This window comes from Eriocheir sinensis, chromosome 20 (assembly GCF_024679095.1).
Source record: "Eriocheir sinensis breed Jianghai 21 chromosome 20, ASM2467909v1, whole genome shotgun sequence".
Lineage (NCBI taxonomy): Eukaryota > Metazoa > Arthropoda > Malacostraca > Decapoda > Varunidae > Eriocheir > Eriocheir sinensis.
In genome coordinates, this window is record NC_066528.1 from 8,833,687 (window position 1) to 8,850,217 (window position 16,531).

At 43.9% G+C, this 16,531-nt stretch overlaps 1 protein-coding gene across 2 annotated transcripts in view; it reads right to left on the reverse strand.

Annotated features, from left to right (window-relative positions):
* LOC127001153 (breast cancer type 2 susceptibility protein homolog) overlaps positions 1 to 16,531 on the reverse strand; it is a gene marked incomplete at its 3' end in the record, with an annotated part of 26,021 nt that continues 9,490 nt past the window's right edge. For both annotated transcript variants that reach the window (XM_050865361.1, XM_050865360.1), the window contains 6 exon segments: positions 1 to 128; positions 6,939 to 7,082; positions 7,314 to 7,472; positions 8,561 to 8,833; positions 10,101 to 10,222; positions 11,171 to 11,270. In XM_050865361.1, coding sequence (XP_050721318.1) covers positions 1 to 128; positions 6,939 to 7,082; positions 7,314 to 7,472; positions 8,561 to 8,833; positions 10,101 to 10,222; positions 11,171 to 11,270 — 926 coding nt within the window.

Sequence of the window (16,531 nt, forward strand, 5' to 3'; positions counted from 1 at the left end):
CTGAACCCAACAGCCATCAAGTAATGTATTATAAAGTAGGACTCCTCTGCAAGCATCTCCCTGAACTCCAAAGAGGGTCTCCACACAGTCACTAGCGCTCCATCTCTCTTGCCATCAATGATTCGAACCTGAGGGAGTTAGCATAAAGGTAATGGTAAATGGAGACATGTGCTGGAGCAGCAATGGTCAAATAAATGAACATTAAAGATGACAAAAGATCTCTATACCTCTAAAAGCATTATCGCATCACACACCTTGAGTAAAGGAACCAATTGCCAATCCAGTGCAGAATTAAAGTACAGGTTTCCCCCACTTTACGGTTGGGTTAGGTTCCTGAAAACCAGATCGAATAACGAACGATCGGACAGCGAACTTAAGGTTTAATAGAATTTAATTTAATGGGGAGAGTAACCTACGGTGATGATGAGCCTTGGCGGCCGGCCCGCATCGGTGCCGCCCGAGCGGAATCCCCATCGCGGCCCGCGCGTGTGTGGCTGTATTTGTTGTGGGTTTGGGCTTCTCAATTTGCCGATTCCCATCCTCCACATGTTGCACGGGACTCCTTTCCTTTCTTCCATCTCTTCTTTTTGAGAAAGAAGAGATGGAAGAAGGGAGGGGGGTTCCACGCAACATGTGAAAAACAAGAGTTAGCAAATTGAGGAGCCCAGGCCCGTGGTGGGCACAGCCACACACATGCGGGCCCCAACGAAAACACCGCCCAGGCAGTGCCTTGTCAGTGTCTTTGCCATTAATGTAGATGCTGTTTCACCTGCTTTCCTTACATTGGGTGCTTGTTTGATCATAGCAGAGACAGTAGATTGGGGCAATTGCAGGAATCTGGCGATGAAGTTAGCCCCTTCACCTCCCTCATGGCGCTTAACAATTTAAAGTTTTTTCTCCAAAGATAAGCTTTTCCTCGGTCTTTTGGCCTTTATTTCAGCAGCACTAGTTGTTGCAGGCCACTTGGAAGCCATCACGTGTGTATCACTCTCGTAACACCAACAATGAATGTGAATTATATCAAAACACAAACACTGGTGTAGACAGACTGACGGAGTAAACACAACTGAATAAATAGCAGGAATAAGTTTCGATGGGTGGCCGCTGGGGCGTGGGTGGCGCTAGGATCGCGGTGCGTTTGTTTACGCTTTGGTGGTGATCGGTTAACTGAGCACCTACATCAAAAAACGAGTGAGCGTTATCAACTCATAACGATCGTATAAGGGAAATATCGGCCATCGAACCATCGAATAGCGAGGGAAACCTGTACAGGCAAACAGGACTCACACTCACAAAAACGTCATCATGATCAATTAAACTGTTTCCTGCACTGTTTTCATTAAAATTGTCAAAATTATTTGACAGGAGAAAAAAATCACACCAAAGCACATTTTTCAATCATTGAAAATGTAATATGAAGCTGATAACCTCCCTGGAGCTGCTGAATGATTATTTCAAATGAAAATCAACTTCAGGGAAACATCACGCCATTTCTTAATTACCAGTGTAATGCCATGGGTGTATGTATGTGAAACATATGCCTATGCTGAAACTATCTGCACTCATTTTCAGATCCACAGCTTGATTCAAACCAAAAAAAATTAAGAATCTGATTTTTTGTTAAAATTTAACTCCCAACTACAGTCAAACCTCAGTTTACGAGTACCTTAGTTTATGAGCATTTTGATTTATGAGCAAAACGTCCCACAAAAAATGCCTTGGTTTACGAGCGGTGACTTGGTATACAAGCATCCTGTTTGATCCTTTTTTTGTCGCCACCCCCCGGATGGGGACACGGACTATATGAAGGCTGTCAGGGTTAGGCGTGTACGTCCTCGAAGTGACTGCTCATGAAGGGGAGGGGAGGATGCCGATAGACTGACTCTATCAGCTTACGTCAGCCTAGCTGACCAAGTCGGTCTTTCGACGAGGACTAGCGTGTCTCTTTGTACAAGTCGAAGAAGTTAGCGTGGGTTCCCTTTGTTCGCTGCAAGACGAGAGTGCTCAGAGCAGAAAACAATGGGAAAAGAGTCTCATTTAGGGCTGGCACCTTGATCTAAAACAAATAAGGAACACAACATTCCATCCTCCAATACAGAACAAATCCATATTTGAAGGAAAGGATGGCAACCCTAAAACTTATCTTGCCTGCCATGACTGACAGCCACTGCCTGCTGCTGGTGAAGGCAAGAGGAAGGGGGGAAGAGATGTTACAATGTGTATTTTACATATATTTCAGGACGACCCTTGACAAACATAATTTTATAGACTGGTTTTGTGGTTCACCGAAAAATGCGCTCAATACATTTTTAAAACACTGAATTTTATTTGCTTAACTATTCAGACAGGCAAATACGGAACAAATGGCATTCCGTATTTTAAGGAAAGGGTGGCAAGTTTGCAACCCCAATGCATCATCTGGCAATATATGGCCTTCTTGAATGACCCCCCATTCTTGAGACTGTTTTTCACCTCCCTCCCGTAATCCGTAAGAGTGCTCTATCTTGTCCATATGATTGGATGAGTCAACAATATTTCTCACTTTGTGACTCATCAAGGACAACACGCATTAATTTAGTCACAGTTACGGGATCTACAGTTCATTAGGAGTATTTCAGTAGCTACTTAGGGTCACTGCATGCGATGGAGTTTCTTAAAACGTCCTTTTTCTCTACAAAATATTGACAAATGGCATCGTTTCAATTTCTTGTTTCTAACGATGATGATGATGATACCGGGAAGTTCTTACTTATCATACAGTGATGCTTTAAAATGGTCTGTGGTGCAACAGTAACACAACAGTAACCTCGTGAACTTTATGTCCACCCCCACCTGGTCATCGCCATAGGCCTATGGAGGTGCGGCCAGCAAAACAGTGGCCGTACCCAGCCCCGCCGCGGCTTGCGCAGGACCCCTGATTCTTCCCAAGAATTGGAAGAATTCTTTAAAATCTGACACACCAGAACAAGAAACGCAAAAATTTTGCAAGATTTGGGGTTAATTCTTCCTCGGTCTAGGGTAATTCTTGACTGCCAGATGACGGCTCTTATCTCAGTCCGCGTTGTAAACTCGTAGAAATAGCACCCGAGGGCTCGTGCCATGTTTCAGCACTACAGTGTGAGTTCTTTGTGTTTTAACAATGTCCCCCAGAAAGATGATTAAAAGGGATGGTGCTGCAAAGAAGAAAACAGAAACGGTGGATACTATGCTCACAAAAGTAATGGGGGCAAGCCTTGGCATCTTGCATGCCCTCCTGCACGTGACTGACTCTCGTTCACCCTCCATCTCTGATGATACATCGGGTTAGTTTCATGTTGGTGGTCGAACGTAGTTCTGGTGCCTCAAGAATACAGAAACTACAGCTAATAAAACCCGGGGTGAAACCTTCCCCTCGAGCGCAGCTAGCGGTTGCGGGAGCCTCCGTAACAACCGAAACACATTGATTTGTGTTTCATATTATTTATCATCGCTATTTTGTTTGTAAAATAACTTTAATTCTGTAAAAAATAACATGCAAAATGATTTTTATATAAACATTTTTTTTGAGATATGGGATCCAATAATGAAATTTACATTAATTCCAATGGGGAAATTCATTTTGGTTTACATGTGTTTTGATGAACGAGCAACATTCCAGAACCAAGGTATGACTGTACTTCCTTATCTAATAACTTACTGCAATGAAAAAATACCAACTATACATTATATAATTTCTAAATGATTGATCATTTAAGAACTTTGAATTTCATTCTTCTTTTTGTGTTGGAAATTTTTATTTATTTATTTTTTTGTGATGGTTCTTCTCAGTTTGTGCAACTATTTGGAAAAATAGTTGCAAAGTAGTTGTAGAAAAAAATGAAAAAAAAAAGAAGCCACTTTTGAGATATCGAGGTTTAACCCTCAAAGCGCGGGTGTCGACATTAGTTGACAGTTGGTGCCTGGGCTCAAATTGCTGGTGCTGACAATAGTCAACAAGGCATTTTTTGACTTAGTGTGCCGTCAAATTTGATTGTTTGTGGTGAAGTCGTTTTCTTTCAAACAATGCCCAACCATGCTCTCTTGACTAATTATTGGTCAGCGTATGCCTTGTGTAAGCTTTGAGAAGATGTCCGCTAGACATCCCACCTCTTCTCACCTTCCAGAAAATTTCATCCACAAGATGGGGGCCCTCTGACCTCAACACCCATCAAGGGCATCAAGAAGGCCTAGAAGTTAAGTTTTTTTGGGTGTGGCTCACAAAAACTGTATAAAAGTTATGTTTGGCAAAATTTTCAAGTGTGTGATCCCACAGCACGAGGAGTTCTCTTATCTTGTAGACAAAGCAGCTCTGCCAATCCACTTCACGATTCTCTTGGCAGCCATCGGCCACTCCTCAGCCACTACTGTCGTCTGTTTGTTTACATACAGCCGCGTGGTTGGTCGTATCCCCAACAGTTTTCCAACTGCATGGACAACCGACAACTCACTCCTTGTTGGGCGTACGGTACACCCAACGGTTGGAGGAAAATGGCCAGTGTGACACCACCTTCAGGTGGTGTCACACTGGCCGTTTTTCCTCCAACCGTTTGGGCTAGGAGCAACCGCAGTTGCCCATACACCTAACCAGGAGCGAGTTGTTGGTTTGGGAAAACACTCCTGTCCACCCATCTTTGAAGCCATGATCGTACCATACCACAACAGCTTCTTCCTTCCAATTAACTGTAGCAACAAGTCCATAATTTGAGTGACAGCAGCACAAGCCACAACAGCCCTTACTTTGGCAAATGGAGCCATGTGGATAAAGGGTGACTGGTTTGTTTAAGTTGGGGATATGTGGTGAGATTCTCAAAGGTTACGTTGTCGCAAGCCAACGCTGTCTTAACCTAAGTTGTTCGAACATCTACATAGGGAGGCTAATTCCCAAAGGAGATCGCAGCCCTGCAGGCCTCAGCTGATTGGTGGAAGACTCAGGGAGCTGTGACGTGACGTCATTAGAATCGGCAGCGAATCACAGTCGCTTCTTAAGGTGAACCAGCCAATCACGAGCCCCGACCCGCCGTGGTGACGAGTCATCCGCTCCCTCTGGTCACTGAGTGCCTCGACGAGACAGTTGGTACATACTCGTTAACACGTGGCAATATTCAATGTAATGCAAATAAAAAGCCTTTTTTGCAGAAACAGGGAGTCAACCGGTTATAATCATATATGCAATAAATTACTCAGGGTGACATTAGGCAAACTCATACACCTGCCCATGGCCACCTCCCCTGTAATATTGTGATAGTTTGTTGCTTCACACATCACTGAAGGACCAACATTTTCCATCTGTCACCGTTCTCTCACACTTTAATTAGGCTTCTCGGAGCACAATCATTAAGCTACGGGAAGCAGTGACAGCAGTCTAGTGAGGTGTGTGACTTCAGTATGTTGAGGGAAGTTTAGGCTTTGTAACAGCACCGCACACAAAAATGGTTAAACAAATATCTCTGCTGTTGATTGCTCACTATAACTGATAGACTTACTTATTGAACACATGTTCTTCCTATTTTCATGTTGGGAAACACTAATTATAATGCATTCCATATTAATCAGGGAGACCTTATAAGGCTTACGACTGCACCAGACCTACCCTTAACTTACATGCATACGTACGATCACGAAGCGCTTTGAGAATTGCGGTGGAGGCACTGCGTGGTCGTAGGTGTGGCTTATGAGCTCGTAAGAATTTTGAGCATCTCACCCCTGGGCAACCAACCTTGGCTGTATGTGATGCACACCCAGAAAAGTTGGAGTTGCCTGTTGTGCCTGCCGCCAACGTGGTTGGAGGAAAAAGGGCCAGTGTGACACCAGCTTGAGACCATTGTCTTCCGCTCTGAGCGCTTTCGTCTTGCAGTGAACAACGGGAGCCCATGCTTGTGTCTACGAATCGTAAAAACAGGATGCTTGTACACCAAGATAACAATCGCAAACCAAGACAGATGTGAAGACAATGTGCCATGTTAGGTGAGTTGTGCTGTGGTAGGTGAGAATGGAGGTATCCCTAATGGCAGTGGCTTTTGTGAGCAAACAAACTGTGGAGAGCTAGCACAGCCCTGTGAGGATTCAGTGGTATCAATGGTTGGGGAAAGGGGTGGGCGGAGATGGGAGTGACAGACTCAAGGTCGCCGCTTCATGCGCCCCATGGCAGCATTGGACTACAGCTAACATTCTCTGTTTCTGAGCTTCTTTACAACTTGATGCCTTCAGCACAGTGGTGTACCAATGTGGTATGTAATAAACAGTGTGTCGTAAACACAAGGAGTGAGGGTAAGTGGTCTGAAGGGAGCAGGAATGATGGAAGGATGAGTGGCAATGAGCGACAACCAGCCTCTTCCGCTGATCATTCGCATCTAAGCTTGTGAGAGGAGTGATTAGTGAAGCCTTGAGTGTGATAGAGATGCCAGTTTGCCTCCAGATGCCAGCGAATGTCATATGAATTTCCATTATGGATTATTTTTTGCAATAAAATGAACTGAAGATGTATGCACTAATGTGTTCCCTGCCAACGCAAGTGACATACAAGGGAGGTGGGTGTAGAAAATAGGCCATAAATCTTTAAGTTTTGCTTACTTCCTTGTAAAACTTCGTGAAATGATCGCTAAACTGCTCCAAAATCAGATTTTTTTCCAATATTTTGATTTTTCAAAAATATTTGTGTGATGCTTCCCTTAACAAATTCTGCTCTCTCAGGACAGGAGTGATCATGAAGTGGAGGTGAGCTGTTCCTGTTCCTTTTGAAAATGGTTGGCTTTGGCCCAGTCTTAGCCTCATGGTTCTCTGAACACCTTGATCTTGGCCTCAAGGCATATAGTCAGATCTCAGTGTCTCAACTGAAATACATCTAATAATAGCGTGCAGTCACTTATGTAAAAGGGAGAGACGTTAAAAAATCCATCTTCCAGCCCCTGCATGATGCCTACCTTCATCAGAGGTACTATTTCAAGAGGTTTCTCTGTCTTTGCGAGGCGGCGTGTCACCTCCTGATGCAGCCTGCGCCGGGCCCCCTCAGCGTGCTGCTCCCGCCAGGTTCTTGCCAGTTGTAGCTGATGCAGAGTCAGAAGACCCTAAGGGAAAGTAAAATGTTTCATAAGGCAAAAGGAAAGGATGACTCAATATGTATAATTGTATGAAGTCATTTCTACAGTGATTACATTTTCATGTTTTAAACAATAGTTTTTTCAACAAACCTTTGTTTGGTCAAATTTGTCATAGCTAATGTACTGTAGGGCATGCTCTAACCCACTAGACCATTGCAATCCCCCTATGTCAAGAATTCACTGTAGATCAGTCACTACCTCTAAGCTTGATGGATCTGCAGTCTCATTTAGTAGGCGAGAGATGTCTTGACCTTGGGTGAGGCCTCTGATCTCCTCGGGGTTCATGGTTCGCCAATCCCTCTTGGTTGTTTCCTCTTTTTCTTGTTGGTAAAGTTCTTTCTCCACTTCTGCTGTAATCTGAAAATAAAGACAGTTTTTACCTGAAGCAAAAAGAGTCAAAACGTGCAAGTAAAATTGCCGATATCTTTTAATAAAACCAGAATGACAAAATTTCTTAAGTCAGTGGGGCAGAGGCATTGTTGACTTACATGAACACATGACTTATTGGATTGGACTTGCCACATAAAGAGAGTACAGTAAAAGTCCAATAATCCGGAGTCCAAAAGTTCAGATGGTTTGGAATTTTCAGCCATAGGTCATTTTTAGCTTTATCTGATAACATCGAGTAGGAATGTAATCTGTACATGTTTTTCTCTTTTATTGAGGTGTTCTTTGAATATTACAGTTCCATTTGGTTTTCAACCGCTAACTCTAAACTTTGGTCTTCAAAGTCATGTTTTTAACTTGATTAAATTTTGTGACCCAATCTCAGTCTGGACCTTGAGCATTGCCGTGGTCTCAGTTCATTGGCTCTTTTTCACCAGTGTTTTTACCATTGATAACCACTCAATGAATTCCAAGTGTCCTGCTCGTTTAGCCTGGATCACGCAAGGTGTTTAGTGCTCATTGTAATATTTTTTGAATAAATAGTGCATGCACCAAGACAAACCACAACCAGCATCTAGCAAAGGATAATGCAAACCCAAGTGCTCCTGCACATAAACCGATATGTCTCGATACAACTTGGAAGGGCCAGCATGTCCCAATCAGTCCACCACTATATATTAAAGGCACAAAGGTGAGGGAATGTTGCACACCTGGCAAAAATAACAGAAGCACTAAAGCTGGCTGCCTCTCCATTTTACTCATAACATATTCATAGCTTTTGATTTTGTTGTTTCTGGCAGCAGAGTGCGAATGTAACAGTGACATGCATCTCACAGTTGGATGCCAGTGGTCTGTGCACCTAACTGGTGTTATGCTATTCCTGTAAATGGTTGTGAAGTTAGGCTTTGGATGACAGGCACTTTTACAAGTTCACATAACACTGATTTGAAATAGAATGTGAACAACCTGTTTTTTCTTTAATACCAGAGTTGTCACAGAGTGCAAATGTGTTCCTTGATTTAGCTAAAAGAATAAAAGTAGAAAATAACTTTTCTCACCTGCTCAATTGTCCTCTCTCTCTCTTTTTCAGTTTCCTGAAGCCTTTTCAAGGCAGCCTTTTCACTCATGTACAACCCTTGTGAAGGCTCATAGTAAAGAGTGTAGAGGCGCGCCACCATCACATTCACCTTCCCCACGAGGCCCCCGTTACAAAAAGTGTTCTCAATGAGAGAGGGAATTGGCCCTCTCTGTGGCAGCAAGCCAAGGCGGGCCCACCACCGAGCTCGGCGAGTCATATTGGTGTGGAGATGAAGGCATAACGTGGAGGTGGCCTGAGGAGTGAAAAATACAAAGCTGTGTTAAGAATGTATTACAAATTGAACAGACATAACTACCCTACAGTACTGATGATATAAATACAAAATTCTAAAAGTATACTCTGCCATTTAGATCTTCATTCATGATTGATGCAGTTCTACGCATCCTGCCTCATACAATAGTAATTCCCCTTTAACTGCAACACAGTAAAAGTCCAATAATCCAAACAGCAGTGAACTGAACATCATTTGGATTATTGGGAGGGACTCCTCAAAACAAAAAAATATATGCATTTACATAACAAAAAAATTAAGACATGATATGCGGTTTTCTTGCTCACTAGTAATGCTTAAGTGTTGAACAGCAGTTAAAGGAAGGTACATCCTTGTAATGAGAGTAAATCCAGAAGTAATAAAGGCAGGAAAAAGTAACACCGCAGGTTCACAAAAATGCCAAACAAGGAGGTGGTGCTGGAAAGGCAAAACCCTCTGACAATCATGGAGTCAAGATAAGGCTGCCTGAGAACTGTTTTTAACTTAATCTATTCTTTTTTCATTCATTTGTAAGACCTTTACTTGATATTACTGTGCTAAACAATTCCTTAAGCCTACTGCAGGTCACTTTCTTTGTCACTTTCGCCTCAAGCACTGGCTCTGGACCAACACTTGTAAAAGTCTTGGGAGGCATCTCTCTGGCGATATGAGGAACTATACAGTCCGAAAATGAAGCGAATATTCAGCTGTTAACGTTTGGACTAAATTTAAGTCTCTGCACAAGTTCCTCGTCCCCGCTGCCTGGCGCTGCTCAGTGAATCTGACGCCCAAGATTTTTTTTTTTAACTTAGATTTTTTTTTCAGCCTCCTTGGAAAAGTCAGACTACTGGGATTTTCAGATTATCCATTTTCAGATTATTGGACTTTTACTGCGACATGATCAGCTTCATCATATCCTCATCCATGTGGTGGAATGCCACCCTAGTTTTGGTTAAGAACTTGTAATCTTGCCTCTGTGTTTCTCTGGGGATAAGTTATTTTGAAATTTAACACCTAAATCTTTTTCTCTTATGCTTTCTTAATTTGATCGCTCCCAGTTTTATAATTCTATCGTTCCAGCTGGGTCTCCTGGTTCCTTTGACCCATTCAAGAACTTTACACTTCATCCCCCAAGTAAAGTGCCTGAAAGGAACAGGGCTTCAGAGCTATGGCTAGATAAAGCAGGGCATTAGAATTGTAGATACACACACAGAACAAAGGGGTAAGCAACGTCAAAACAAGACAGCACCTGCAAGGGGTGGCACGGGGAAGTTGCCCCAACCAGCTCAGCACCATGGAGAACGAGCTTGGTGCCCACCTTCACCTTTTCCTCTCCAATGAGCTGCACCATGGCTTTGTCCACCACAGCACCTACAGAAGTGAGGAAATAAGAAATATACAATTTATAATTTCAGCCTAAAGGCTGCCAATACTGAATAAACAATTTATTGTTAATATTATTATCATCATCATTATCATTATGATCATTTTTATTATTATGAAAGAATAAATGTGCAAATAAAGAAAGAAAAGTTAATGAATCAATAACATTTACTTTTGGAAAAGCATTTACCTTCACTAGGGCATTTTGGTCATCCCAGGCTAATGGTAGGCATTTATTATCTGCTTGGTCCAAACAGAAGCTATGAGGCTGAGAAACAGCTAAATATTGAATGAACATGAAGGCAGACAAACAGCATGGGGTGTGGATCAGTGTTCTCTCATACCCTTGCAGTCGCTAGTATTTTTATGCCCTCAAAGATCACTGTTACTGGGTATTTTTGGTTACAAAATGGACCCATTTGTGATGGCTGTCACCCAGCCCTGACGCTTCAGCTGTCAACTGACCCAGGATTAACCTACCGATTGTCACATGTTACCACAGCCTCCAATTTACTTAAATTTGGAGTAGCGTGTGTTGGACACCATGGGCCATGCCGGCCCTGGGACACTAAACATGCATGGAGAGGACTGGCCGTCCTGAGGTGCATGGGTTAAATGTTGAAACACTGGTCTGAATTTCCTCGGATATTTACATGAAAACTATATAACTGTGCGGCTTCCTCCGCAAAGTTTGAAGGTCCACAGGTGGTGCAGAGAAGCTGATGCCTTTGGGCCTTCAATGCATGTCACCATGCTGCCACATACCAAGTCAAGAAGCTGAGGTGCCAGATCATGTGATTTGCAATCTTGTATTTTCTTTGAAAAATAAACATTTAGAGATGCAACATTTAGGAGTATTCCATCTGAGAATCTCTGACAAAAGTAGATGATGGTTATGGCTGTGGCAGGGCTGGGGATGACGATGGCTGCACTCACCTATTCTGTACCAGCCGTCGGTAAGCTCCAACAATGGATGCAAACTCGTGTCTGCAGTGCAGGACTTCACGGCCTCTTTCCTTTCAACCTCAAAGTCCATCTGACAAGAAGCAACACATGTTTATTGTATAAACATATAAATGTGTAGGATAGATACATATGTGGTATAGTTTTTGCAAACACATTCAATTGTGTAACATACATACAGGGCATTTCTCATTTGGCTTGTTCTGAGGGCATGGCAAAAAATTCATGAACTGCAAAACTCAAGGTACTGATAACACTGGATAAGTGACTGATGTTCTCGGTCTTGTAAGGGAGTTGACAATATTTTCCATGCTACCCTTTGCTATCTCAGTACATTCTAATTATAATTAGATTAGATACAAACACATGCACATGAAGAAATTGTTCATTTAACCCCTAAAGGACCGGAGGCGGCTATAGCCGCTTGACTGGGGAAGGGCCGGAGGCGGTTATAACCGATTTCCTATTTTTACGCTAAATTTAGCTTCTTTTTGCCTTTTTTCGTGGTACACTCAATGGCAACAATGCCCGCAAGCCACTCACAGCACTTATCGCTGCCCTTTCAGTCTCTCCCACACTCTTATCATGCAAGGAAGCACTGACAGTGATTTGGACGTGTCCAATTCCCTGACCACTCCCCACCGCCCGGTCACCTCAACGCCATGAGTGACGTGACACTGACACGTTTTTGTTCTTGTTCTTATTATTTATCTTAATTTTGGTCTTGTTCTTGATTATAAATACAGAAAAATAAAATAAAATACTAGATTGTAATAAGTGTGATTTTTTTACCATATCTACTGTACAAACTAGGCTATAATGGCTCTCACACTTCACTGGAGGGCATAAACAAGATGGAAAGGTCTGCTAGCCACACACAAGAGGGGCTGTATAGCGTGGAAAGAGCATATATTAAAGTATATCTTGCGTAAAGAGAGCGCGGGGCACCCGTTTTCTTTACTCCCTAGACATAGCCAGTGAGCCAAATCGATGACATGCCACGCTCACCCCAAAAGTCTCTCCTATTCAACTCGCTGTTTCTCCGTAACCACGGCACGTAGAGACTTATGGATGGTGTCATTAGAAAGAAGAAGACTTGCTGGTTAGTACAAAATCTATCTTATTCACTTGTGCAGCGAAGGTTAAGTGTAGAGAGTGTGTGAATACAGGCAATTTTCGGGGTTTAGCGCGGGAAGGCCGGTACTGAAAATACAGCCACCCCTGGTCCTCTAGGGGTTAAAAAGATTGAGCAAAAAAACATTGGAAGGAGACACATTTTTTACTGAAAGTCTCCCATTTCAATGACCCCATTCCTGGAGCTGAGTCCTCCAGCACATAGGCAATGCCCTAATTCTTTGATGCTTCATCACCATACTCAAACAGGCAGCCTCTTCTCTCCTCTTTGACTTTCAGGGTCTAAAATTTTAAACTTGTAAAAATTCATATTAGATGCAACAAGGTAAGGGCCTGAAAATAATGAACTAGTTTTCACGAATGTTCCGGTGCACTGTTCATGACATTCACCAACACTGATGGTGATGTAAGGGAGTAGTCTGGCTTACAGGAAGCTTTAAGCCCCTCTCTGACAGAGGCATGGATGATCTGAAAACAGTTAAGCTGTGTATGCTTTGATATCAACCCCCCAGAACCAGTATGTTTCAGCAGCATAACAAAATATAGTACAGTAGAATCTCGAATCTCGATCATAATTTGGACCAAAAATACTGATCGAGATTCAAAATATCGAGATGCGAAGTTAACCTCTTATGGGGAAAAATGCAATTGGGACCAAAGCCTTGCCAACTAACCTATAACAATTTTCTTTTATCAGTTTTTTCCCCTTACGATAATCGCGTTTCTCACTTCCGGGTTTTTTCACACCTTGTTGTGGTCCTTGACTTCCATTTTCACTCTTACCCAAACCCTGGGCCTTTCCACTGGCCGCAGGAAACATGGTGAATGGGATCCAGGTAGCCAAGTATGTAATCAACCTTGACCACACGCTGGGTTTGAACAGCTGACGGGTGGCTGATGATGATTATGATGAGTGTCGGTGGCATAGCCTTTGTATTGGCGCCACCTAAACAGTATTTTTATTAGGGCTTGTGTGTGTGTGGCTGTGTTTATTATGGGTTTAGGCTTTTCAATTTGCTAATTCTTATTTTCCACATGTTGTATAAGACTTCGGCACTCCTACGGAATCCGGGTCCCGCCTGGCTCAGCTGTTACCCATAGACCCAAGTTGCCAGTTATGCATTTTCTTCTGCAGTCACGGTGCAGTGTTACCACGCTGGGGGGTGGGGGGTCGTGGGGGGCAAAGCCCCCATTAGAGGTCAGGTTATTTAAAGTTTTGTTAGAGTTTAAATATGCGTCCCTTAGCTATATATAATATGGAGGCGTAATGTCATACAGAAGCCCCCCACCGTTCGCGGCCTCACCGTTCACGGATTTGCTTATTTTATTTATATATTTTTTTACAACGAAGGAGACAGCTCAAGGGCACAAAAAAATGGAAACAATAATAAAAAAAAGCTCGCTACTCGCTGCTCCCAAAAAAAGAATCCAAAGAGGTGGCTGAAAGAAACATCAATTTCGGGAGGAGAGGTGTCCTGATACCCTCCTCTTGAAAGAGTTCAAGTCGTAGGCAGGAGGAAATACAGATGAAGGAAGATTGTTCCAGAGTTTACCAGCGTGAGGGATGAAAGAGTGAAGATGCTGGTTAACTCTTGCATAAGGGGTTTGGACAGTATAGGGATGAGCATGAGTATAAAGTCGTGTGCGGCTGGGCCGCGGGAGGGGGGGAGGCATGCAGTTAGCAAGTTCAGAAGAGCAGTCAGCGTGGAAATATCGATAGAAGATAGAAAAAGAGGCAACATCGCAATGGAATTTAAGAGGTAGAAGACTATCAGTATGAGGAGGAGAGCTGATGAGACGAAGAGCCTTAGACTCCACTCTGTCCAGAAGAGCTGTGTGAGTGGAGCCCCCCCACACATGAGATGCATACTCCATACGAGGGCGGACAAGGCCCCTGTATATGGATAGCAACTGCGCGGGGGAGAAGAACTGGCGGAGGCGATACAGAATGCCCAACCTCGAGGAAGCTGATTTAGCAAGAGAGGAGATGTGAAGTTTCCAGTTAAGATTTTGAGTTAAGGATAGACTGAGGATGTTTAGTGTTGAAGAAGGTGACAGCTGAGTGTTGTTGAAGAATAGGGGATAGGTGTTTGGAAGATTGTGTCGAGTTGATAGGTGGAGAAATTGAGTTTTGAGGTATTGAAGGACACAAGGTTCCTTCTGCCCCAATCGGAAGTGATAGCAAGGTCTGAGGTTAAGCGTTCTGCAGCCTCCAGTCTGGAGTCGTGTACTTCCTGTTGAGAGGGTCTTCTATTGAAAGAAGTTGAATAATGCAGAGTGGAGTCGTCGGCGTACGAGTGGACAGGATAGTTTGTTATGGAAAAAAGATCATTGATGAATAACAGGAAGAGAGTGGGTGATAGGACAGAGCCCTGTGGAACACCACTGTTGATAGGTTTAGGGGAAGAGCAGTGACCGTCTACCACCGCAGAGATAGAACGTCCGGAAAGGAAACTGGAGATAAAGGAACAGAGAGAGGGATAGAATCCGAAAGAGGGCAGTTTAGAAAGCAAAGACTTGTGTCAGACTCTATCGAAGGCTTTCGATATGTCTAGCGCAACAGAGAAAGTTTCACCGAAACGGCTAAGAGAGGATGACCAAGAGTCAGTTAAGAGAGCAAGAAGATCGCCAGCAGAACGCCCCTTGCGGAACCCATACCGGCGATCAGATAGAAGGTTAGAAGTGGAAAGGTGCTTTTGAATCTTCCGGTTAAGGATTGATTCAAAAGCTTTAGATAGACAGGAAAGTAAAGCTATAGGGCGGTAGTTTGAAGGATTGGAATGGTCACCCTTCTTAGGCACAGGCTTGTACGCGGGTAGGGTATTTGCGACACCCCCCGCTCAATGCGGATGAAAACTTGCGTATACGCGGTCTGTAGCGCTCAGCTCGGACGTTTCGCATTTAGTGTTTACCTTCGAAGCTGGAAGAGATGAAGTCAGCTGAAAGAAAAGGTTATATAGTCAATCGGTGTAAAAAAAAAAAAAAGAAAAAGAAAAAAAAAAAAACTTAGGGCAAGTTGGGGTAAAAAGTAACATGGCCTGCCAACCTCTTATTTATTATTTAATTCTTCTAGCTTTTGGTGCGGTAATAGGCCCGTGCACCACCACATGCACCACACCTGCCAGTGTTTACAAACAATGGCGGCCGCTGTGACACCGCGCCGCCCGCCGCTGCACTGCCGGCCTGGCTCCTGCCCGGCGCACACTCGTGTGTCCACACACAACTTTCATTACTCACCAAAGACCTGTAAAAATACTTGTGGTAAATTTCCGCAGCCGCCATCAGTCGCACGTGCGCCCTCCACGTGTTGGTGAAAGGGAGGCGACACCTGTTGGGATGCAGGTGGGTGGGTGGGTGTCTGCCACCCCCCCCCCGTCACCCTTTCCCCCGCCTGGCCACCATCACATGCAGCCTCTCCCCTCACCCTTGCTCTCCTTTCCCCTCGCCGCCACACACACGCTGCACGTTCCGCCGCTCTCCGCCCCGCCCCAGCACGCCACGCTTGACTCATGCTCATCCCTCACCTTCATGACGCCCCTGCCCCTCCCTCAACCCTCTCCCCTCTCATGACAAAGTGTGAGGCTCTGTTACATCCCTGCCTTAGAAATCCATTTTTTTTTATTCGATCCAGATGGTAGAACGAGACCCTATTTTCCCTATTTGATTATAGTCCCGCCGATCGCGGATTCGCGGATCACGGGAATCTCGCGGAACCAAATACCTGTGAACGGTGCGGGGCTTCTGTATTTTGGAGGTGCGGAGTTGATCTCCACAATTACCATTTCGTATCTTATTTCAAGTATGATTTAGAGAGCAATAGAAACTGTGGTAGAGAGTAAGAGAGAGTGTGAGTGTATGACATGGCCCGCTCACTGACAATGTGGAAGGGAGCGCTGCCAGGATGGCTCACTTGCCCAGCGTGGAAACACTACAGCAGAAAATGCATATCTGGCAACTTTGGCCGGCGAGTAGAAGCTGAGCCAGGCGGGACCCGGATTCCGAAGGAGTGCCAAGACTTCTTTCTTTTCTTCCAGCTCTTCTTTTTCAAAAGGTGGGAAAGCAATCGAAAAAATTCAGCGATTGAGATTCGTGTAATTTGATCGAGATTTGTGAATTGTGGGTTCTTGATGGTGCAACGAGATGCGACATATTGAGATGAGATTGATCGAGATTCATGACTTTACTGTATAAGGGAATGCT